The 25,320-nt window shown below is 47.6% G+C and overlaps 1 protein-coding gene across 1 annotated transcript in view; it reads left to right on the top strand.

The window, feature by feature from the left end:
* The first annotated feature begins 1,629 nt into the window (after nucleotides 1–1,629).
* TKTL1 (transketolase like 1) overlaps nucleotides 1,630–25,320 on the top strand; it is a 37,369-nt gene continuing 13,678 nt past the window's right edge. The window contains exons 1-9 of the mRNA XM_078664598.1: nucleotides 1,630–1,791; nucleotides 2,181–2,387; nucleotides 4,768–4,885; nucleotides 21,017–21,130; nucleotides 21,384–21,481; nucleotides 21,967–22,158; nucleotides 22,244–22,371; nucleotides 22,657–22,850; nucleotides 22,958–23,122. Coding sequence (XP_078520724.1) covers nucleotides 2,281–2,387; nucleotides 4,768–4,885; nucleotides 21,017–21,130; nucleotides 21,384–21,481; nucleotides 21,967–22,158; nucleotides 22,244–22,371; nucleotides 22,657–22,850; nucleotides 22,958–23,122 — 1,116 coding nt within the window. The 5' untranslated portion in view covers nucleotides 1,630–1,791; nucleotides 2,181–2,280. The remainder of the gene's footprint in view (nucleotides 1,792–2,180; nucleotides 2,388–4,767; nucleotides 4,886–21,016; nucleotides 21,131–21,383; nucleotides 21,482–21,966; nucleotides 22,159–22,243; nucleotides 22,372–22,656; nucleotides 22,851–22,957; nucleotides 23,123–25,320) is intronic.

The raw sequence follows: 25,320 nt of genomic DNA, 5'->3' as shown, positions 1-25,320 counted from the left end.
CTACTATAGCCAGATGGTTGAAATATGTAATGCAGGAGGCGGGTATTAATACCCAGGTGTTTGGGACCCATTCTGTACGTGGTGCCATGGCCTCTAAGAGTTTTATATTAGGATGTACTGTTCAGGATATTATACATTCAGCGGATTGGTCCTCAGAATCTACTTTTAAACAGTTTAATTATAAACCGGTGGGAGATATTTTCTCTGTAGTGTTTCAAGAGCGTTAAACTAGCATAATACGAAGCCTTCGGTCCTGTAATAGAATAAAAAATTAGCTAACTATCGCGCCAAGAATTTTCAATTCTATTAAAAACACAGAGGCGAGGATTATCCCACCCGGTTATATTACATGTATTGTAATAAAATGGCCCACCCATGATGTTATGGTCTGTTTCAGCAGAATTTACGGGCTTTATTTCTCATTCTTCCAGGTTCTGAGAAGAAGATGGACTAAATACGCTTCAGATTGAAGAGGTTTCATTCCAGTTGGCTGTTCTTACACGTTTGAGGATGTTTCTGTTGGACTTAAAGTTATTTATGGACTTATGGTTCGAAGCAAAGAAAGAGGAGGATATCCGGTATTGTCTGGCTCTTATGGGCTATTACAGGATGTGATGTACTGTTTTGCATCATGGGAAATTTCGTTTTTTTTGTTACAATAATACTAATTTCATTGGCTGCTGTGCGTAGCATTAAAGTGAAAGAGAAGCATAATCCTCGCCTCCGTGTCCTTAATAGAATTGAAAATTCTTGGCGCGATAGCTAGCTAATTTTTTATTCCATTCACAACTGCATTTCCCTGTAAAGTTGTGGATTTGAAAGAATATTTTGCCTACCTGTGCCAAGCCCTTCTTGGTTCTAGAAATAAAGCATAAGTATAACTTTTAAACGTACCTAGTTGGTCTGGATTCTGTCTCTGAGTGTGTGGCATCAGTCTTGATGGAGTGAACACCATAAATGCTTAACACACCCTCCTGATAAGCCTAAATGCTTGTCCACACTACCACAAAGAGAGCCCTTAGTAATTATCTAATTTAGCCTCTGCTATACCTCTGGGAATCCACTGGACTCTGTGCACCTTATACCTTATTTTGGTGTAGTATGTATACACAGAGCCAGCTTCCGACACTGTGCCGTCCTTCAAATTGAATCTTTTTCTGCAGGCTGCCTTCCATTTACTTATATTGTATGATGTGAAACGTGCTGATATCCTTGGGATTAGTATGAGATATAGAAAAACATTGAATAAACAAATAGTAAATGTTTCCCAGGTCCAACTGATAAGCAACTCCAGACCAGATTTTTTTTCTATGAACTCTGGAACTTGTGGTTTTGTTTATTCAATAATGATATCAGGACTACAAATCCCATAATTCAAAGGAAAAACCTAACCAGGAGCAGCTCGCCACGCGTGGGGCAGGGAAACTTGCCAGCCTGCCTGCCTGCACTTGGCCATGTCCATATAAAGCACTGGCACTGCACATCACATGGAGGCAACCGGACGCATGGGGCAGTTTTCTCGCGCGTCCTCGGAGACAGTCACGTGTCTGTGGAGTGAGAGCACCCCTCTGTCCAATCACGTGCATCTGGGGGGACACACCCTCTCTCATCCCAATCCCTGTGTGTTCCCCAGTGGCTGCCCCTCACGTGGGCTGGACTGGGCGCGCTCATCTCTGTTCACTGTGAAGTCTGTCCATCCCGCCCCCTGCTGAAGTCTGTCCATCCCGCCCCCTGCTGAAGTCTGTCCATCCCTCCCCCTGCTGAAGTCTGTCCATCCCGCCCCCTGCTGAAGTCTGTCCATCCCGCCCCCTGCTGAAGTCTGTCCATCCCTCCCCCTGCTGAAGTCGTCCATCCCTCCCACTGCTGAAGGCTGTCCATCCCGCCCCCTGCTGAAGTCTGTCCATCCCTCCCCCTGCTGAAGTCTGTCCATCCCGCCCCCTGCTGAAGTCTGTCCATCCCGCCCCCTGCTGAAGTCTGTCCATCCCGCCCCCTGCTGAAGTCTGTCCATCCCGCCCCCTGCTGAAGTCTGTCCATCCCTCCCCCTGCTGAAGTCTGTCCATCCCTCCCCCTGCTGAAGTCGTCCATCCCTCCCACTGCTGAAGGCTGTCCATCCCTCCCCCTGCTGAAGGCTGTCCATCCCGCCCCCTGCTGAAGGCTGTCCATCCCTCCCCCTGCTGAAGTCACTTCCTGGAGGTGGGAGTTAAAGGTCCGCGCTCTCACTCCAGGCAGCCCTGCAGCAGTGCACGCCGGTCTCTTCAGCATCCTCCCTCACTCCACAGCATGGCCTCCTACCAGCAGCCCGAGGAGCAGCACCTGCAGGGCCTCCGGGACCTGGCGCACCGGCTCCGGGTGCACTCCATCCGGGCCACCTGCGCCTCCAACTCTGGGTGAGGGGCCGCGTGTTGAATGGGCGGGTGTGCGGTGAGGGGCCCGCGTGTTATTTTTCGAGGGTGCGGGTGTGTGCGGTGAGGGGCCGCGTGTTGAATGGGCGGGTGTGCGGTGAGGGTCCCTCGTGTTATTTTTCGAGGGTGCGGGTGTGTGCGGTGAGGGGCCGCGTGTTGAATGGGCGGGTGTGCGGTGAGGGTCCCTCGTGTTATTTTTCGAGGGTGCGGGTGTGTGCGGTGAGGGGCCGCGTGTTGAATGGGCGGGTGTGCGGTGAGGGTCCCTCGTGTTGTTTTTCGAGGGTGCGGGTGTGTGCGGTGAGGGGCCGCGTGTTGAATGGGCGGGTGTGCGGTGAGGGTCCCTCGTGTTATTTTTCGAGGGTGCGGGTGTGTGCGGTGAGGGGCCGCGTGTTGAATGGGCGGGTGTGCGGTGAGGGTCCCTCGTGTTATTTTTCGAGGGTGCGGGTGTGTGCGGTGAGGGGCCGCGTGTTGAATGGGCGGGTGTGCGGTGAGGGTCCCTCGTGTTGTTTTTCGAGGGTGCGGGTGTGTGCGGTGAGAGGCCCGCGTGTTGAATGGGCGGGTGTGCAGTGAGGGCCCCGCGTGTTCAGTGGGGGGCTGTGCAGCGATAGTGGGGTTGTGTGCGGTGAGGGGTCCGCGTATTGAAGGGGGTGTGCACAGATCACGTGCATCCTCAGCACAGGCCCACGGTGGTGACTGCACGTGGTCTCCCCTCCCCCCCGTTACGCGGAGGCGAGCCGCCGATCATGGGGTGGCGGTAGGTGTGGCGGTAGGTGGGAGGGTAAGGCCCACGTGCTCCGCCGCCGCATCCCCTAAGGGGGTGCTGTGGTAGGGGCCGTGAGGGACGCGTGCTGGGCCTCTCGGCGCCGCGGAGCGCAGGGGCCTTTCAAGGGGTGCGCTCACGGTTTGGGGCGTCCCCTGCCCCCGGTTCGAGCCTCTGAGACGAGGCGCAGGACCCGGCCGGGCACCGCTCTGATCTGTGGCGCTTCCAGCTTTTCTCGGGTGCACCATAGCGAGCGTGCTTCTGTCCATGGTCTGGTAAAACATAACGGCTATGTGCACGTGGGCCTCTAAACTTGGTACCCTTCTCAGTGCTCTGAAGTACCCATACTGCCTCACAAGGTGCTTTATTAAACTTGTAAGGGTGGTGGTGTTGCACCTTGGCTGCAAGATGCTTTATTAAACTTGTGAGGGGGGTGGTGGTCCACCTTGGCTGCAAGGTGCTTTATTAAACTTGTAAGGGTGGTGGTGTTGCACCTTGGCTGCAAGATGCTTTATTAAACTTGTGAGGGGGGTGGTGGTCCACCTTGGCTGCAAGGTGCTTTATTAAACTTGTAAGGGTGGTGGTGGTGGTGCACCTTGGCTGCAAGATGCTTTATTAAACTTGTAAGGGTGGTGGTGGTGGTGGTGCACCTTGGCTGCAAGGTGCTTTATTAAACTTGTAAGGGTGGTGGTGGTGGTGGTGCACCTTGGCTGCAAGGTGCTTTATTAAACGTGTAAGGGTGGTGGTGGTGCACTTTGGCTGCAAGGTGCTTTATTAAACGTGTAAGGGTGGTGGTGGTGCACTTTGGCTGCAAGGTGCTTTATTAAACGTGTAAGGGTGGTGGTGTTGCACCTTGGCTGCAAGGTGCTTTATTAAACTTGTCAGGGTGGTGCACTTTGGCTGCAAGGTGCTTTATTAAACGTGTAAGGGTGGTGGTGTTGCACCTTGGCTGCAAGGTGCTTTATTAAACTTGTAAGGGTGGTGGTGGTGGTGGTGGTGGTGCACCTTGGCTGCAAGGTGCTTTATTAAACTTGTAAGGGTGGTGGTGGTGGTGGTGTTGCACCTTGGCTGCAAGGTGCTTTATTAAACTTGTAAGGGTGGTGGTGGTGCACCTTGCAGCCAAGGTGCACCACCACCACCCTTACAAGTTTAATAAAGCACCTTGCAGCCAAGGTGCTTTATTAAACTTGTAAGGGTGGTGGTGCACCTTGGCTGCAAGGTGCTTTATTAAACTTGTAAGGGTGGTGGTCCTTGGCTGCAAGGTGCTTTATCAAACTTGTATGGGGGGGGTGGTGGTCCACCTTGGCTTCAAGGTGCTTTATCAAACTTGTAAGGGTGGTGGTGGTGGTGGTGGTCTTGCTCCTTGGCTGCAAGGTGCTTTATTAAACTTGAGGGTGGTGGTGGTACACCTTGGCTGCAAGGTGCTTTATCAAACTTGTGAGGGGGGTGGTTGTCCACCTTGGCTGTAAGGTGCTTTATCAAACGTGTGAGTGTGGTGGTGGTCCTTGGCTGCAAGGTGCTTTATTAAACTTAAGGGTGGTCCTAGGCTGGCAAGCGCTCTGCGGGGCACCTAGCCTCTTCTAACTAATCTCTCGTTCCTTGCAGGCACCCCACGTCATGCTGCAGCGCCGCGGAGGTCATGTCCGTCCTCTTTTTCCACACTATGAAGTACAAGGCATCTGACCCAGGCAACGTCAACAACGACCGCTTTGTGCTGTCCAAGGTGAGAGGGACGTGAGCCTTGCATGCTCAGTCTGCAGACACTCGGTGCTGTCTCAAATGTTCACGTCCACTGTGTCAGTCTCTAGTCTTGTGGTGGTCATGACTCATGGCCAGGCTCATTAGAATTATACAGCTGCAGTGATTTTTCACATAATTGTCGGTTTGTCACATAATGATGGGCATCTCCTCTACGGCAAGAGATCTCCTCGCATCCTTTCTTACTGAGAGAACGCAGGCCGTCACTCTTGGCCCCTACCAATCTGCCAAGTTGACACAGCCGTGTGGGGTACCTCAAGGCTCATCCCTGAATCCGACACTGTTCAATATCTATGTGTCGGACCTGGCCAATGTCATCAAGGCACATGGGATGAGCCTAACCTCCTACGCGGATGATACACAACTGGTCATGGCCATAAGGGGTGACGGAGGTGAGGTCGCCCAACGTTTCCAAAACGGACTGATAGAGATAGGTGAGTGGATGGCCGTAAATTGCCTAAAACTCAACTCAGAAAAAACTGAGGTTATGATTTTTGGACAACTTTCACCGGATTGGCCCTCCTGTTGGTGGCCCCAAACGTTCGGTGCCCCCTCCTAAACCGGTGACTAAGGTAAGAAACCTGGGAGTTGTTTTCGACGACCGTCTAAATTTCATGGATCATGCCAATAAAGTTGCTTCTACAGCCCATTACAAACTGCGCATGATTCGGAAAATAAGCCCTTACCTCCCAACAACTGCTATTAAAACATTGGTGAGTTCTCTGGTCCTGACATCACTGGACTATTGTAATGGGCTCTTCCTTAACTCCCAAGTTAGAGTCATAAAAAAATTGCAGACGATACAAAACGCGGCAGCCCGCCTGCTCCTTGGAATTCCAAAGTTTGCACCTCTATCAGACGCAATAACAAAACTACACTGGCTGACGATTCAGAACAGAGCCAGATTTAAATCACAGTGCATAGTCTATAAGGCACTAAATAGACCGGGTCCGCATTTCTTAATAGACCATCTATGCCCTTACCAACCAACACGTCATCTTCGATCCTCCAATAGCAACCAACTAACAGTGCCTCGCACCAGGACAGTCGCCTGGGGAGATCGGCGTTTTGTGGTAGCAGCTTCCAAACTCTGGAACACCCTGCCTCAGGACATAAGATCATGTCCCACATTGCTCCAATTTCGCAAAAAACTGAAAACATGGCTGTTCAATAAATAAGTTTCATGGTATGGAGCATGGGGTTGGAGCATATAAGCTTAGTACCACCTGCAGCTTGCAAATTAATTGGCGCCAAGACACCTTCGGGTATATGCTGCGCTTTACAAATATCAATAAATAATCCATCTGCCACATTGTTAGAATTGGCGGTCTCTGGTTGGCAGAGGTTTGTCAAGATAAGGAGATTACACAGCTACAATAACCCCTGCTTCACCCCCTTGGTAGCTTGGCACCAGCAGTCAGGCTTATCTCTGAGGCAATGTGTAAAGCATTTGTACACACAGTAACACAGTACACACTACAAAAAGACACACCAGGTTAGAAAAATAAACCATGTTTATCTGAATTAAACATGGTTAAGACTAAAATCCAAGGTTATTATTTGAAGTTAAAAATAGTTGTCCATAGGAAACTATGCTATTTTATCACAAAATACCTGGGGTGCGCCAACAATCAAAGACTTAAACCGGCACAGGGGAAATGAGGTGCTGAAAAGGCAAAGCGATGCGTCTGTTTATCCCAGGGGAGTTGATGTGTTCATTCCTTACTGCAGTGCAGAGGAATGGGATGCGTCTATCTCCTGACACATAGCCTTGGTTCCTTACTGCTGGGCCATGTTTAAGGGAAAAACTTGGCGCATGGGGAAGATGTGTCAAATCCAGTCCTGTTGGGTCGATGCAGTGGAATAGGTGTTGCGTTGATTACTCCAGCCATACAGCAGGGTGGTTAGAACGCGTGCCACTGATATCGTTGACACATGTTGCTGTGATCTTGCAGGCACTGCAAGAGGTCTGTTGGTTTTCTAACTGCATGGTGGTGCTCCTGAGAGCCGAAGCATGGCTTTGGTTTTTTTTAGCAGCAAAGCCATCTCCAATGGCCCAGAACTGGAATTGGCACCACATGGCTGGTCAGAATTCCCATCAGGAGTTTGTGGGCTGAAGATAGTCTTTGATGGCCGAGAGACTTGATAGGAGGCAAGCACTTGGAGTACCTTGACAAGCAGGATGTGGAAAGTAAAGTCCTGTCCTTTCACTACCCAAGATAGCAGCAGGCCAGGCCAGAAAAGCGGCAGTCCCTCCTGGCCACTTCTCCAGCACTTATTGGCCGAATGTCCTCTTCGTCAAGAAGTGTTCTGAAGCTATGGTGTCACAACTCAATTACTTATACACGTTTCTGCCTTTGAAGTAGGCAAACATGAAAGGAAAGTCTTTGTAGTGCGCAAGACTCTCCCTTTCCTTGAGCTGGCTCCAGGCACACTACAGGGGGGTAGAGACCGCTTTATGTGAGGACAGGCACAGCCCTATTCAGGTGTTGGTGACCTCTCCTCCCTCCACTCTATTTCAGGAAGGCCCATCAGCCTGGTGATGGTTCAGGATTTGCAGGGCACACACCTCTGCTCCCTTTGGGACTGTCTAGAGTGGATGCCCTGACAGCCTCGTTGTCCGTCTAACCCAGATGTGGATTCTACAGGCAGGCACAGAATGGTAAAGCAAGAAAATGCACACTTTCTAAAAGTGGCACTTTCAAACATGCACATTTAACAACCAACTTCCCGAAAAAATTTGTTTAAAGAAAAAAAATTAAATTGTTAGTTCAGGGTCTCCAAATCTCTTCCCAGTTGGAAGTTAAGCTTGATAAAGGGGTTACAAGGCAGCTCCAGTGATAGCCTGTAGGAGAGAGAGTCCTTGCAATAGTGAAAACTGAAATTAATTGTATTTCACTATGAGGACATGTAAAACGCACATGTCCGACATTTTACATTGCACCCTGCCCTTGGGGCTACCTTGGGCCTACCTCTGGTGCCTTACATGTAGTAAGAGGGAAAGTTTGGGCCTGGCAAGTGGGTGCACTTGCCAGGTCGACAGGAAAGTTTAAATCTGAGCTCACACTGTGGTGGCAGTCCTGAGACATGTTTGCGCGGCTACTCATGTGGGCGGCACAATCAGTGCTGCAGTCCCACTAATCGCACTTGAATTACAGGACCTGGGCAGATTCAGTGCACTTTACTAGGGTTTTACCAGTAAATCAAAAATGCCAATCATGGAGAACCAGTCACAATTTACACAGGGAGTACTTTAACACCGATCAGATGTGGTAAAGTATCCAGAGTTCTAAAACCAGCAGGGGAAAAACAGACTATGCCAGGTCTAACACACAATGTGTAGACTTCAATAATAAAAAAAAATACATTGCTTCTAGCTCAAACAGTTAAACTGCTGAATGCAGTTCCATAAGCTGCTACACAGTGGAAGGCCCTTTTCAAAGCTCTACAGGTCACCTTTCTGTTGCTAATTGCTATAGTTGGGTGTTAAACTGGTACTAATGGGGTGCAACCAATGCCAATACTGTCACCAAGTTTAAAAATGACAAAATAATGGAGTACTACTATTGCAATGTGCTGCATAATTTGCCTTTTCTTGCCCCATAATTTACTAAACCCTGCCACAATTCCAGTGGCCCTGATCATGGCCGGTCCTCCCCATCGTCTTAGAGTGCTCTTTATGGTGCGTCGCATGTTTACCTTGCAGCATTTCCATGTTTTAGTGAGTGCACAGCAGACAGTCTGCGCACATATGTATGATGCCCTAGGGTATCGGAGCAAAGTCGGAATTTTTATGTTAGAACTAGGAGCTTGAACATCTGCATGTATTAACATTTACTATTCACATTATAGATATCAGTTATTCTTCCGCCGTCTCCCCCCCCCCCCCCCCCCCCTTCCTAATATCTGTGGCTCACACATGCTAACCCACATTGTAGTCTGTGCCCAGAGTATATGCCTATGATCTATTAGTCCGGGCCTCTAGCCCCACCACAGTGGTAGGCCTAACTGACTTGCGTCTTGCGCGGTCCCAGATTTGTGGTCCAATGGGTAGGTCAAGCGGAGTAGGTTGGAAAACTTTTGTGCGCTCTAGTATTTAGGGAAACTACTGGGTCTAAGGTGAGACTGTAGTCTGGCTTTCAGGAATTAAAACCTGTGACCCAGGTGTTGCTGTGTCTAGTAGCACAAGATACTGGAGCTTTGGTTGCAACTACTCATTGCCCCTGTGTTCTTTCATGTAGTGTTATGGCCACTACTGGATAACTGCAGGTACAGGTAAGTAACTTATTATCCAGTACTGGGTATCTTTCATAGATTCACATGATTGAATCCGAATAGCAAGCAGTAGTAATACAACTGTAAGTACCCATAGCAGATGGTGGTTAACATTATCATCACTTGAAAATTTCAATATCTACGCATATCTCCATGAATATACATATGTATAGTGGCACAGAATAAACATTCCCATGAACAACACTTGAGTAAGTTAATTTTGTTTTAAATCAGTTAGATTTTCATACTAGAGATGTAGGTAATCTTAAACACAAACACCTCTATTGAAAGAGGCTCGCCATATTTGAATAAATGGCGTTACACTGCCTGTCCTACAGCTGGGTCACTATGCTGCGTTATTTCCAGGCAGTAATTCTGCATAAATGTGTGGGTGCTTTCCACGTTGCAGCCCTGCAGAAATTCTCCAGTGGAATGCTTGTGAACATAGCAGCCAGGGTAGACTGCTCTTGTGGAATGCGCTCTAATCTTCCTTACCAAAGGTTTGCCGGCTTTGTCATGGCAGAATTATATTGTAGCTACAATCCATCTTGCTGTGGTCATTTTAGTAACTGCGGTTCCTTGACAGCCTTGTCCATGAACTACAAAAAGTTGGTCTCTTGCGGATATGCTTAGTCCTTTGCAGGTAGAATTTCAGACAGTTTAATGCCTAGAGTATGCAGTGTCTGTTCTACTGGTGTGGCTGGATTGGGGGAAAAGGTTCTGCGAATAACTGGCTTTTAGGTGGAATTGTGACAGAACCTTGGGGGTGAATTTAGGATTCATACTGAGAACCAGTCATTTGTGAAGCATAGAAAAGGTAGCTTGGTAGTGAGCGCCTGCATTTCACTGACGTTGCCTGTTGGATATTAGTGAGGCGAGCAACCTTCCACGTGAGATGTTATGTCTGCCCTATGGATTGGCTCACAGGGTTGCTTCTATTGTGATAGAACTACATTGAGATGCCACTCGGGAGGAGCAGCTCTCGCCAGAGGAAAGGTTCAAAAGAGCCCCTTCATAAATTGCTTTGCAATTCTGGTGGAACAAAGAGGAAGTCTTAGGTGAGCATCTGTATCCTGATATGGTGGAGAGATAGGCCTTTACCAATGAGTAGACCAGGCTGGTTTAGACTCTGGGAGTAGGTATGGTAGGATTTGCTCTGAGGTTTTGATGCCACCAATGACACTCTTCTCCATTTTAATCCGTTAGTCTCGTTGGTGCTTTCTATTTGAGACGTGGCAAATCTTTATTATGTTTATATAGTAGTTGTTGTTGTCGTCCTATCTCCTACACCCAACATCACAGCCTTTCTAAAATGGAGCTCAACGGCAAGCACACTTTTAGAATTAACTACCCTTCCACCCTCACCAAAAAAGCCACTAAACTTTTTAAACATAACTTCTTGAGGTCGCACCCTGAAACTCCCTTTGCCGACACCTACTTCTCACCGGGCAATGGAGCCCTGAATACTGATGTCATCTTCCACACCTCACGCAGAGTCCAATGGAGAAAAGCGTTCCTAACCCTACTCACCGTCTCCACCACCAGGAAAACAACTCATGGCCTAACTCGCTCTATCACACCTTCCCACCTCTTCCCTGGCAGGGCTACCATTACTATCTACAATAACGGGATTGTCCTAATTCAATCCACGGACAAGAACCTGGAACTACTAGACAACCTGTTCCCCAAGTTCAAAGAGCACCTCTCCAAGACGCGGACCCCCACCCAGAACTCCACCAGCACTATCACCCCCTGATGTCGCAGCCCCCACCTACAACACCTCTACCCCCAGCACCCCAGTAAATGGCCCACCTGCTGTTAACGCCCCACACTCCCCAAGGACAGTCACAAATGTCTCCACCTCCTATACTAGCCACCCCTCTAACATGACCCCTTTTACCCCCATCCCTCTCCCCCCTGACATAACAACCCCCACCCACAACACGCCACCATCTGAACACACCACCGCTCGGAGTTTATCCACCCCCCCTCACATCCCCCCCCCACGGCAGACCCCTCTCCCTCCCCAGCTCCCTCCCCACTCTCACACACGACACTCTCACACCTGACATAACAACTCTCACCCACAACACGCCACCACATCACACCACCATTCGGAGCTTATCCACCCCCCCCCCCCCACAGCGGACACCTCTCCCTCCCCACTCACGACACTCTCACCCTCCCAACAAAACATACAGAACATACCGCCTCCCCTACCTTAGCATCCCCCTCTCTCCCACCTCCTATTCTCAGCCCTCACTACCCTCCTGTCTCCCCCACTGTCTTCAGCCTCCACTCACTCTTCTACTCCCAGCACCGTCTCTCACTGACTGCGCTACCTATGCCTCCCACCCACCGCCTTCACCGCCTACGTCACCCACACCCCTCGCCCACACTTTGAATGCCATCCCACTCATTAGCACCGCGGAACCTTCCAAAAACGCTAGTATATCCCCCCCCCTCGATACCCTGCCTGCTTTCCAGCTCACTACTCAACCAGTCACCAATGGCTCTCACCACCAACCCCATCCCCAATCCACCTCCTGACCTGACTTTACCCACCCTCCAACAAGTCAAAGAGGATATTCTACAAATCAAAAAAGATGTCCACGCAATCAAAGACCTCCTCTCCTCACAGCCCAGTCTACCTCCCACCACCCCCCTACCCTACAAACGACGCACCCTCCCTACATACCCTCGCCTCCAACGACACCCGCGCTGGCCGACTATCCCCGTTCGCAATAACTCCCAGCGCCCCTGTCGTGTCCTCAACCCACTGTCGGACCGCGACCTATGCTCTCTCCTACGCTCTTATGGCTCAGGTCCGGTAAAACACATATCCAACACACACATCCCCATACCCACAATTCTTACAAACCCTCAGGCTCCCAACACTCAACAGAGGTTCTGTCCCTAACAACCTCAGAAAAGTTCCACTCACTCTAGAAAGCTCGACCACCCTTCTCTCTCCCAAACTCAAATGCATCCTACTCAATTGCAGATCGGCCCAGAGACACTCCTCCGACATCGCTGATCTCGTCTCGGCTATGGATCTGGACCTAGCCATTCTAACGGAAACGTGGCTTACTGAAGCCTCTACCCCGATTATGGACATACTGGTCCCCCCCCCCAATTATCACATCATTAGGCTCGACAGGTCCCCTGGCAAGACGGGCGGGGGCATTGCATGCATTTTTAGGAGCAACCTCTCCGTTACTAAAGTCAACTCCCCCTCCCTTTCCTCCTGTGAACTCCTCTGCCTCGACATCACCAGCGAGGGCAAACAAGTTTGTGCTTTACATCTCATCTATCACCCGCCTGGTGACCATCTCATATTCACCCAACAACTCATGGACATGATCACTTCCAATGCCGGTCGGCAGACCACCCAAGTCTACCTGGGCGACTTCAATCTCCACTGGAACGATCAGAAAGACACCGTGGTGAATAGTCTCAAAACTTTCCTTAATGCGCTTGACCTCACCCAAATATGCGATAGACCAACACATGACAAAGGCTCGATACTCGATCTCATCATCGCCAAAGAGAACTCTACACAACTGGAGGCGATCCAACCCTGCGACTGGTCAGATCACCACATTATCACCTTTATCAATGAAAAAGTTAAACCTAACCCGGCTCAACCAATCAAATCCAAAACATGGAAAAGGGACATGAAGAATCTTAACCCCTCTACCCTGCCTCCACACATCGGCAATCTCCTCCTTCCCCCCCACAGGTGCCTCGGATGTTCAATCACTGACCGACCACTACCTTGACTCTATGAATACAATAGTCAATGAAGTCGCCCCACTGCAACTGAAGTCTCCACCAAAATTTCTAACCCCTGGTATGACAGACTCAATGACGACAGGCGTACTATGCGAATGGCAGAGCGCACCTGGAGATCGGACCCTTCAGCACTGCACCTCAAAAGGCTTAAGAACAAGAGAAATGCCTACATCAGGAAAATAAAGCGCACAAAGTCTGACTTCTTTAGCCGCCAGTTGGACCAAGCAAAAAACAGGCCAAGAAAGCTGTTCGAACTAATCAAGACCCAAACAAAGGCACAACCCTTACAATCAAACAGCACAACAAGCGACACCCCACACTGTGAAGCCTTCTCTGCTTTCTTTAAGCTAAAGTCTGACAACATAAGAAATGACCTCATCATGGATGTAAGCCGATTCCCCAACCACACCAGAATGTCTAACAATCAACCTAAAAACAAGGCATCCTGGCTGTACTTCGATACCTACTCGGAAGAAGCAATACACAAACTGCTCTGCACCTTGAAGCCCTCTAATCACCTCACTGACCCCCTACCTGCTAATGCTGTAAAAGACTTCATCCCCTTGCTCCTCCCTCTCTGGACCAAAATCATCAATAGCTCCCTACAACAAGGCCTAATTCCAGACTCCCTCCAGGTGGGGCAAGTCACGCCTATACTCAAGAAACCTACAGCTGATCCGTCTGACCTAAACAATTACCGACCCATCACCAACATCCCCACCCTGGCCAAACTGCTGGAGAAATGTGTCCAACTCCAACTAACAAAACACATTGATGAGGGTTGAGGAGGTCAAATTGATCAATCAGGCTTCCGAGCGAAACATAGCACGGAAACAGCTATGACACACATAATTGATGACGCCCTCCAAATTCTTGATCGCAATGAGTCCTGCCTCCTCATCCTTCTTGACCTCTCCAGCATTTGACACGGTCAAACATGAGAACTTGCTGGAGCTGCTAAGCACTAGAATGGGTCTATCGGGAACTGTTCTCAAATGGTTTTCGTCCTTCCTTCACAACCGGTCTCAGAAGTTCAAGATCGACAATGTGCTATCTACACCTGTGCCTGCAGATCTAGGTGTCCCACAAGGATCCTCCCTCTCCCCCACACTGTTCAACCTCGTCATGGAACCGCTCGCCACCTTGCTCCAAGCTTCCAATGTCCAATTCCATATGTACGCCGACGACACACAACTTTACCTAAAGCTACAGTCCCCGGAAGATATCAAACATCTGAACTCCACACTTATGAACACTCAATCTTGGCTGGCCGATAATCACCTCAAACTAAATGCTCTGAAAACTGAGTTCCTACTCATCTCACCCCCGGCGAAAATTTCCACCACCCAAACCTGGCTCAATAGTCTAACAGCACTCAATGTCCAACCTACCATCGTGGATTCGGCGAAATCCCTAGGCATCACACTCGACGCCAAGCTCAACATGCAGCAGCACGTTAGCAAAGCCACAAAAGGAGCTAATTTCCAAATCAACACACTGAGGAAAATTAAACCTTTTCTCCCTGCCGAAGACTTCCAAACTGCTGTACAAGCTTTAGTCATCCCTCGAATAGACTACGGAATTGTGGCCCTCAGCGGACTCCCGCTATCCACAACAGCACCCTTAAGAGCCTCCCTGAACGCTGCCGCGAGACTCATTACTGGCTCAAAACACTCGCATATATCCCCAGACTTAAAATCTCTAAAATGGCTGCCTTTTGAAGCTAGAATACAGCTAAAAATTGCAGTAATGACACACGCGGCCGTGCACCACAATGCACCCAACTACCTCGCTCAAAAGTTGTCTATATCAGGAGGTTCGAGATCCAATAGAAGTACAAAAAATCTACTCCTGAAACCTCGTAGATTCCGGAAAGAACATACAAGCGCTCCTTCTCAGGAATGGCACCCAGGATCTGGAATGCGCTCCCCCTGATCTTTGGACTGGGCAAGAGTGGTCTGCTTAATTCAGACACTCTGTTCATCACCACCCCCTTTTCTGAATAGTTTTGTCCACCATAAGCGTGGAAGGGTATTGAGTCCCTTGCTCATTGCACCATGAGGGTTTAAACAAGCCGGGCCGACGAGGCTGAAATGCCAGAAACCGGTCCCCGGTAGCTTGTTTCCTTCCCAGTATAAGAATTGGCTTGGTAGTTTGGTTTGCCCTGTTCCCATCATGCACTGGGACAGGAACAGACTAATTTGCATGTAGCCAGGTTCTGAGCTGGGATGGTGCAGTGAGCTAAACAACGGTGATGGATCAAGCCCTGATCTTTGGACTGGGTAAGAGTGGTCTGCTTAATTCAGACACTGTTCATCACCACACCCTTTTCTGAACCCTCCTGAAACCAGGCTTATCTCCTCCACTGCACTCTTCAAGACAGAGGTGAAAACCATCCTTCTGGCCAAGATCTCCTGAACCTTATAGGTGCTGGATCAGAGACTCTGCATCGCTCTGTATCTCTGTTCACCTGGTCCTTTGGCACAATACTTCTACTTGATGGGGGACATTATTACGCTACTCTCCTAATACCGACCAATATATGATGCACTTTGGGTTACTGATTCACTCTCCCGATGCGCCCACTCAGTGTTCTCTCTACACTAAGTCATTGGTATAAGCCATCCACACACCCAAGGTGTACCTGAACACCTCTGTAGTGGGATCAATGACTGGTGCCGTCTTATATTACTTGTTTACCTGTTTGTATATTATGTTTTATGTATGTTATTATCATACCATGTCAGTGACTAATATTCTGCTTCCATTATCTCTGCTCACTCCTACTGCCCCTACCCTGTCATTGTGAAGCGCTCTGATATCTGTAAGGATCTTGTTCGTGCTATATAAAACTCTGAATGAATAAAATAAATAAATGTTCAGATCTTGAAATTAACTGAATTCAGGAGCTACGCATACAAATAAAGAGATGCTGTCTCCGGCTCCTGGTTAGAGTTGGTGTCTGTAGAAGGTAATGGACTTCTCCTCTGAGAGGTGGAGGAGAAGCTCTGAAAACCAGTGTTGCCTGGGTAACCAGTAGCAGGTGACCCAGTTCTACTCTCATTTTGGTGAGTAATTTAGGAATGTATGTGTTTGGGGGGGCGCATAGGCGTATATCCCAGACATCGCATGAAAAGGACATTTCCTCTGTGATCCTGGGACAGGGAATCTGCTGGCATAGAGTTATTTGGTGTTTGTTGCAAACTGGTCCAATGCCGGTTTCCCATATCGTGGTAATGTCTTGTCCAGTTGACACTGGTTTGGCTGCCACTCAGACAACCGCGCTTTGTCCTGCTGAGGGCATCTGCTAGTGTTTCGAAGACCTAGTACTTGCTCAGCTCTCAGGGTAATTCCATGCTCTGTTAACCAATTCCCAAGCTCTTGTGCTTCATAAAATAGCGATTTGGTTCCTCCCTGCTTAAGGTAGAACGTGCTTGTGGTGGTGCCCGTACTGACCAGCACCAAGGATTCAGCTATCCGAGGGAGGAAAGCATGCAAGGAGATGAATAGGGCTTGAGTTCTAGTCTGATGTGCATTAGTCGTTGGGATGAGGTCCATTTCTCTTGAATTTGGAGGTCTTGTAAAGGGCCTCAACCCTTCATTGAGGTAACTGGTAGTGATGTAGTCTGGATCCAAAGATGGAAATCGGGCCTTGTGAAATATGAATTCAGGCTCTAACATTTGAATTCCTAACTCGTGTGCAGGGTGAGGGTCTTCAAAGGATCCTGTTGCTTATATCCACTGAAGTTGAAGCTCATCTTGCAGCGGCCTCGTGTGGAGACTAGCTAGAAGAACCAAGTTGTAGGAGGCTGGCTTGGTATATGGTGCACACTTATTTAAGTGCAACACCTTGCACTAATCCAGACAGCCCTTATGGTGATTTTAGTGGTCTTAGGCAACTGTAGCAAGCTATAAGTGGTAGGTGTGGAGAGCAGCCGTCAGGCATATCCAGGAGCGTTAAGCAGCTTTTTACCAGATCTAATCAGTGTATATGTAAAAATGTCTGTTTACACAGCACTCACTAACACACTAGTATATATCTCCTACCTGGAGATATCACCTTACACAACAATACTTCCATTGCAAATGGTAAGTAAGCACAATACAGTGACTCTATTGACTGTCTCTCCAAGAGCGTACTTTACCCATGTAAGAATTAGAAGATATTTCCAGTTGTTGGAGGCAGCTTGCCCCCAATGTGGGGAAACGGAAGCGCATATCTTGCACATGTTCTGTGAGCGACCACCCTGAGCACCATTTTGGAGGAGGTCGTGTCTAGTCTAAGCCGTCATTTACAAGGAGGTTCCTCAAACCCTGGGTCACTGCCTACTGGGGTGGTTGCCACACAGTCAAAACTGGTCACTAAGAAATTCTAAGATCTTGCATATGTCCCAACTAAAAGGTTTCCAGAAATTGGAAGGGCTCCTACTTCTAAGGGAGGACCGGCATAGGCACAGTGGACAACGCCAGGGTCTGGTAGTGTTGGTTGATCGACTTGCACTGGACTCTGATGCCTCTGCTTCACCTACACAACCTAAGTCTCCAGGGCAAGGGTGAAGCGTGCTGAACCCTGGCAGCACTGCCCCTCTGAACACACCGGTCTCCCATACATATAACCCTATGCATAATGGCGCTTAGCGACCTCTAGAGCACAATGACCCATCGCATACACTGATAGCATCTCACTGCAAAGCTAACTCAGTGGGTGAGGGTGGGTTGGAAATATTTGTAATATTGAAGGAAATGGGCAAAGGTAATGGAGGGAACAATGATTTGACTGATTGCATTGAACGTACCACTATCACACATGTAAAACCTCAATCTGTGTGGGAAGTCTTTCTAGGGTTCTCAAGTGAAGAATCCTTTTGTGATCAAAGTACAATTATGAGGTCTTCATCAAGACTGGAATGGATCCTCCACATAGGGATATCCCCTCATTTGGAGTCGTATATTGTTAGTAGGGTTTGCTTTCCACTCTCGTTGTGTGCTAAATCCTCCCAAGGTTACTGACTGGTTTCTGTTAAACCAAGTCACCATTGGAAAAAGAAGATTGCTACTATGTTCTGATCTAAGACCGTGCATAGGCAAAAATAGAATTTTTAATGGAAAGGTTGGAGCGTTTCAAACACATTTCTGCCCCCCACAAGTTTCCCCCCCCAAGACTAAGCGATCTGTTTGACTGTCATCATGCTGTCGAAGACCGTGCATAGGCAAAAATAGAATTTTTAATGGAAAGGTTGGAGCGTTTCAAACACATTTCTGCCCCCCACAAGTTTTCCCCCCAAGACTAAGCGATCTGTTTGACTGTCATCATGCTGTCTTTACGCCAAAAACAAATGTGGGGCAATCTTGTATTCCTGGTGTGAAATTAAACTGAACACAAACTACTCCCTCTGTTTTGCCAGGAGAGCTCGGGTCAAACTCTCTACAGAGACCGTTTCAGTTACCTTTGTACAGATCACTTACCCACAAGCGTCAAATGAATACAAACCGTAATCAACAAGTGAGTGCTTTGAAGTGAATAGTGACCAGGGTGATCTCTGGTGCGCAAGTGCCATAAAATATTTTAAAACTGACCGATTTGCGGAACTATTTTACATTTGGAAACGTATTGAATATTCTGCTTTTATTCCCACATCGAACGACTGGCTAAAGTTTTGAATACCCGCCCTCTAAACTTCACTGGTGTCTGCAGTAACTAACAATTGTAGCACCCCTATTACTGAATCCTTGAGATGCAGAGAACTAATCCATGCCACCTCTCGTGAATGTAGAAGTTTTTCTTTGTTTTATCTTCATGGCTATAAAGAGGCCTAGTATACAGCAAAGTGGTAAAGAAAATATGGTATCCCATCAATTCAATAATCATGTAATCTGCATTCAAAATAATAAAATGGATCCTGCGGTTGAATAATACTATATGATGAGACTGTGATAAATGCTCCTTTAAAAATCTCATTGAACCAACCTTCCCAATGAAAGAGCTGATCTCTCATGGTTTGGCGGTATCTTTCTTAACGAGAGAAGCTTGGTCTGTAGAAGGGTGGCTACACAAGCCGGACAAAAGTCTGCTGCAGAGGTGACCAGTACATACTACTGGACTTTGATCAAATGGCCAACTATGCTGGTCACTTCTCCTATATTACTCTAGTTGCTCTGGATCCCCCTGCCTCTTGGCAGAGGATTGGATGACTAGCAGTTCTGGTGGTTGAATGGATGCATGGTCCGTAATACTAGAGTACATGCTTGCACTTGGGAGTGCAAACTTATTCAGCTTCTTGAAAGGTGGGCCTTTGCGCCAGGTTTTTTTTTTTTTTTTTTTTGGGTGAGCCTAGTGCAGCACGCATGTACTGCTCAATGGAAGGCTTCTTGTGAGCACTCAAAATTTCTCTCTGGGTGTGACTCCGCCCACACATTTGATTGGCCTTTGCGTGTGGCTTTCAATAATGAAAGTATGCAAATTGCCAAAGGCAGGGTGCATGTCCCACCTTCCTCAAATGTTCACACCCACGACGTTTGGGTCTCGGGAGCTAGCAGTGGCGCGCAGGGTGCTGCTGCATTACACGTCCTGTCGTGGATCAGGTTACTTGAAACAGCGCAGTTGCTTTCACTGCCACGCTTGGTTTTTTCTTCTCTGCTCATGTGGTGTTTTTGTGCTTTTGGAGGGAAACCCGTTTGACGCTCAGCTGAAAGAAGGTAGCGTGTTATGAGGCTGTAAACCAACTTTGTTGGATGCTGCCTGCCTCTTAACTACTCGCCCGCTCTTTCTCAATTGCAGGTTTTATTTTAATTTGGAGGCCGCATGCCTTTAACTAAAAGCCCGCTTGTTGCAGCTTTCTCGCTCTCTTCCCTTCGCTACACCCCCCCCCCCCCCAACCTTACAAAGGTGAATCTCGTCGGGAGCAGATCTTTGTTTGAGATCAGTGTATTAACATTATGTATATATTACGAGGCAGTAATGGATCCTCTTTCAACTAGCTTTTCTCTGCATTTACGTGCTTGTTCCCAAACACACTTGTGATGAAATGCACCTTCAGGCTGCTGCATATGGTACTGTGCAAAAAGTGAATAGCATTGACTGGCTTGTATTCAGTGATGGAAAACACCAGTCTCCACATTCTTGCATTTCTTGTGTTTAATCGCATCAAAGCATACATGTTCATTTTTTTTTTTTTTTTCCAAAGGTGTGGGCTTCGTGTTTTTGAATTGAATCGCGCAGTTTAAAATATTGGCAGATGAATTAAAGTCTGCTGGATTCACCGTAGATTACATAGATGCGCTCACCCACGTTTCAATTGGGTGAGGTGTTAATATTCCTCTGTCCAAAGCATTGATGGTGTATGTCCCCATGAACGATGGTCATCTGTCAAACTTTTAAGATTCTAGGAGCTGTCCTGTCAAGAATGTTTTATTTACTGTAATTTAAAAAATGCTTAATGTGCAAATTGTGGGCAACCTTATGTGTCATATTGAGATGTCGCTGTCCTGTTTCTGTCCTCCTACAAAGGCGTGCCTGTGCGGTTAGTGTGCGGCCACGTAAGAACTGGAGGTAAAGCAAAATGAATGGAGGCGTCAAGTTTTGCCTATTTAAAATCTTGTAGATTCGACTTGCCGTTCGTACACTAGCAATGCCCCTGGCTCAACAGCATGTTAATGAGCACGCGTTGCCCAACTTCTTTCCTTGGTTTTTGTGGTGCCTGGTAGGGAGGGATAACTTTTCTTGCACCTGCAGGCTTGTTTGGTAAGGAGTATTTCAGTCTAACAGATTGCATTTTTGGTGTCCTTTTTTATTTATTTATTTTTTAGTCTGTTAGCCAGTGCCTTTTAATTTTACCTATTTAATTTGCATAAAATACCTACTGATGTGCTGCACGGATAACTGCGTATATGGACCCAAATGCGAGACCTATTGGCTATGCCAATGCTTGTTTACTTTGCTGCATTACACCATTGCCATAAGTAGCACTTATGAAAATTAACCTTATTTTTTTATTTATTAAAAATACATTTGGTTTTTCCTACCCAGGGCCATGCTGCTCCCATCCTGTATGCTGCCTGGGTGGAAGCTGGCTACATTAAAGAAGCGGACCTGCTTAATTTGAGGAAGATCGACTCTGACCTGGAAGGACACCCCACCCCTGTGAGTTTTCGATAGTACAGTAAAGGTGGAGGTTTTAGTTTGCGTTGGTTTGGCAGCTGGCAAGCCAGTGAAGGCTTATGGGGGTTCTTGTCTGCAATTTATATGAAGTGCCTAGCTTCCACAGCCAAACATTATTACAGTTAAATAATTAACCATTGGGTACGCACTGTGCTGAAATGACATTTGTATTATATTGGGTATTGAAATGATATACCTTGTTAATACTCGACCCTTCCCGCTTTTCTTGTGGTAGAAACTGCCTTTTGTGGATGTGGCCACTGGGTCCCTGGGACAAGGCCTGGGAGCGGCCTGCGGCATGGCCTACACTGGGAAGTACTTTGATAAATCCAGGTGAGACGGGCTGCTTTTCTAATGACTTGCATTTCTAATGTACCCATCAGCTGGTTGTGGGGCAGGTAGAGGGTAATTAACGTCTGAGGCGAGCTCGGGCTTGTCACCTTTAAATACCTTATTGACATGAAGGCATTTTTCAGCTGCCTGACCAGTAAGTTTTGCGGAACTGCTGATAGTTTATATGGTTAAATCATTTTTTATTCACGCAAGGTCGCAAGTTTTAAGTTTTCTGCATCACTTAATTTACAGATGAAAATACTTGTTACTGTTTGGTGGTTAAATTATATTTGTATTAAGCTCGACTCGTTCGTTCTATCTGGCTTGTTTCGTATTGGGCCTCGATGAAAAGCTTGCATGGTAGATCACTTCTTAAAACTCTCCTGGTGATCGTTGCCTTTAGTGATGGAGGGTTTAGGTTCTATACCTGTACTAACTGCTTGAGATGGTAGTGATCTGGTGACCAGGACCCTTTCGTCTTCCAGCTACCGGGTGTACTGTCTGCTGGGTGACGGGGAGTCGTCGGAGGGAGCTGTGTGGGAGGCCTTGGCTTTTGCCTCCCACTACAAGTTGGACAACCTGGTCGCCATTTTCGATGTCAACCGCTTGGGCCAGAGTGAGGCTGCGCCGCTCCAGCACCAGACTGACATCTATAAGAAGCGCTGTGAAGCATTTGGGTATTTACCTTGCATCATATCTTCAAGCTGCACTTTTTAAAGTTGCCCTTGTCAGCCTAACCTGACTGACACTTCTTCTCGGTAGGTGGAACACTTATGTAGTCGATGGCCATGATGTCGCGGAGCTGTGCCACGCTCTCTGGCAGGCGTCTCATCTGAAAGACAAGCCGACAGCGATCATTGCCAAAACCTTCAAAGGGAAGGGGATTGCAGGTTGGTGGATGGGCTGGAGGGGGGGTCCTTTTATTTCAACAGCAATAATGACGGGTGTGTGGCTCTGTGATCTGATGGAGACACAGCCTAACATGTTGTACAGATAATGCCCAATTCATGCCTGACTGTTAAATTGAGGGACTATGTAAACTCGAGTTAGAACTTCTAGAAAGTGCCATCATGTGCTTATCCCCACTACAGACTTCCTTTTTTAGATTAATTGTATTTCTGATTCTGGCCTGGTGATGTACTGTAACTAAACGTGGTCCCCTCCTTTTCTGTCAGGAGTTGAAAATGAAGACAATTGGCATGGAAAGCCCATGCCGAAGGACAAGGTGGAGGCAATAGTTGAAGCCATCCAGAAAGAGATCAAGAATGTCACCAGGCTCTGCCCAGAGCTGCCCGCAGAGGACTCTCCGAAAGTTGTCATCGATGGCATCCTAATGCCCTCTCCCCCGAGCTACAAGCTGGGAGATAAGGTTGGTAGATCTTGGTTGCAGACAGCATGGTGTGGCCAGCTCACCCCCCATAGCCTGATGAGATCTTTCAGTGTACTAACTGACCCATATCCTGGTTTCGTCCACAGATCGCAACCCGGAAAGCCTATGGCTTAGCGTTGGCTAAATTGGGTCACGCAAATAATCGTGTCATCGCACTGGATGGGGATACTAAGAATTCCACATTTTCTGAGATCTTCAAGAAGGACCATCCTGATCGCTACATTGAATGCTTCATTGCTGAGCAAAACATGGTAAGGGATCGAAGTTATTTAACTGCTGACAAGCCTGTGTAGATGCATCTCTTGGACATATGGCGCCGTCACTCTTTACACAATTCCTAGGAATCCCATTTACCGTGTGACCTGTATGAAATACTACTGTCCATGGGGAGAGATCACATATGCACTAAGCAAATGTAATCTGTTTTGTGGAAGTAATATGGATTTTTAAAAAGCCTATCCCTGGTCGCTGTGGTCTAGGAACAGAAAATATGGTCATCTACACTGACCTGCTGGTGCAGTAAGGGTATTTGGACTAGGGAGTTTTGCAGCATACTAGCCTTTAAAAGTAAACTACAACCTAAAGGCCAGAAAAGGTGATTCAAATGTGGGTTCACTCTGGATAGGACTTCCGGGCAAGTGGCTCTAAACACTCCCACTTGTGCTTTTTCAAAAAGCTCAGACTATACATCTATTACTGGAACCCTTAATTAAACTTATGTGTGTAAATTATTTTTCGCTTCAGTGGCAAATAAACTTTAGCAAGTATTTGCTTGCGCCAAAGTGACGAATCACTGCTCTCCAGACTGCAAACTATTATCTGCAGCAAAACTGAAACACCATTCAGGAGAATCTGAGTGAAATATCCGATTTACAGCTAGTCTGAGTTAATGATCGGCCTGAAGTGGACCAGGGTAAGGGCTAGAAAATCTGTCCAATAGATGCCTTCTCTGTGTAGTCTGTGTTGAGGCCTTCAAATGGGCCATCTCCGTATGTATGAAATCCTTCTCACCCCCACCCCTTGTGTTATATGATACAAGCTTTAAATGCACATGGCTACCCAACAAGGGTTTCCCACGCTATGCTCTTCAAGGTATCTAGTCATTGCTACAAAGAGAATCCTAAAAGCTAGGTTTAAGGAAGACTGAAAGCTACAGGATCTCGTAGGTCAGGAGTTCCACTGCTTGAGACAAAGGCAAGAGTCTGGACCTCCTGCCCCACTCTGGGAATTATCTTGGATAACTGGGACCAGATTTTAACACATTTATGCATGTGGTAAATTGAACTCTTCGTTCAGTTAATAGCCAGTGAGGATCATGAAGTCCTGTCGCAGACCTCCGCTTAGAGGGGGTGCACGAAGTCTTGCAGCAACGTTTCTCACTATTTGAAGCTGCTTGAGCAAGATCTTCAGGACGTCTAGATAAAGAATATTGCCATATTCCAGCCTGGTGGTTATCAAGGCCGGAATCTCTATTCTTTGGACTGAGAAAGGTAGACCTCCAAGGACTTTCCTTGGCCATCTTCTGATTCAAAACAGATGAATGCAACCTTGGAGATCTGATACATGCATGGAGTCATAAGTTAGACTTTAATCACCTAAACTCCAGCCAGCTCTTTAGCTTACCATTGCTCAGGACTCTGACTGCACTGGCCACAGACTCTTTCAGGCAATGCCATCAAATACTTTCAAGTGATCAAGACTTGAGTTAGCTGTTCCCATGTTCCACGCTTGCTGCTTCTTCCCACTGTCTCCTGTTACAAACCTTAAGCTTTGGACTCTTCAGTGAGGCACCGCCACTTTTAATTCCACTAAGCATGTCCTCTCCACCTGTTTGTTTCCCACCCGCGCTCCTGCACGCAGCTATGCTGACCATTTACCAGTCGATACGGACAAGGCTATGCTATCTGGGCACAGGGCCTCTCCTTACATTTAGACCAGTGGTCTGTCAGGACCAGCTTCCAACTGCATCTCCACACAGTTTCTTGAACAACTTGTTGCCAAAATCTTTTTAGTGGGAGGGGTTAAAAAATATGCAGCTTTCTGGAGCCGTTCAGGTAGGAGTTCTTGATTTCATGTTGGCCCCTTGGGTTACAGCCACAGCCTTGACAAGTCTTGCTAAGGTGAAATTCTCCCTCAACCCAGTTCACACCCCCACCCCGCCTGCAAATAGACACTCAAAGCATCATGTTCTTAGAGCATCCACAATGTGCATGCCACTCAGCCCATGCAACATATATACTGCTTCACTATATCGTCCCTTTTCAGTTCACGCTATCGTGCCACTAAACCTTTTTTCTTATTTCCATGTGGGGCAATTGCCTTCTGTTAAATCTGTCCCTTAGTTTAATCTCTAGTGTACCTGATTAATGCAAAGGCAGCCACATTAAAGTTCTTGTATTTATTGCCTTAAGTTGTATAGTGCACTATACAGTTACTGGATGTAAAATTT

Source organism: Lissotriton helveticus, chromosome 10 (assembly GCF_964261635.1).
Source record: "Lissotriton helveticus chromosome 10, aLisHel1.1, whole genome shotgun sequence".
NCBI lineage: Eukaryota > Metazoa > Chordata > Amphibia > Caudata > Salamandridae > Lissotriton > Lissotriton helveticus.
This window is presented reverse-complemented; position numbering and strand designations above follow the sequence as displayed.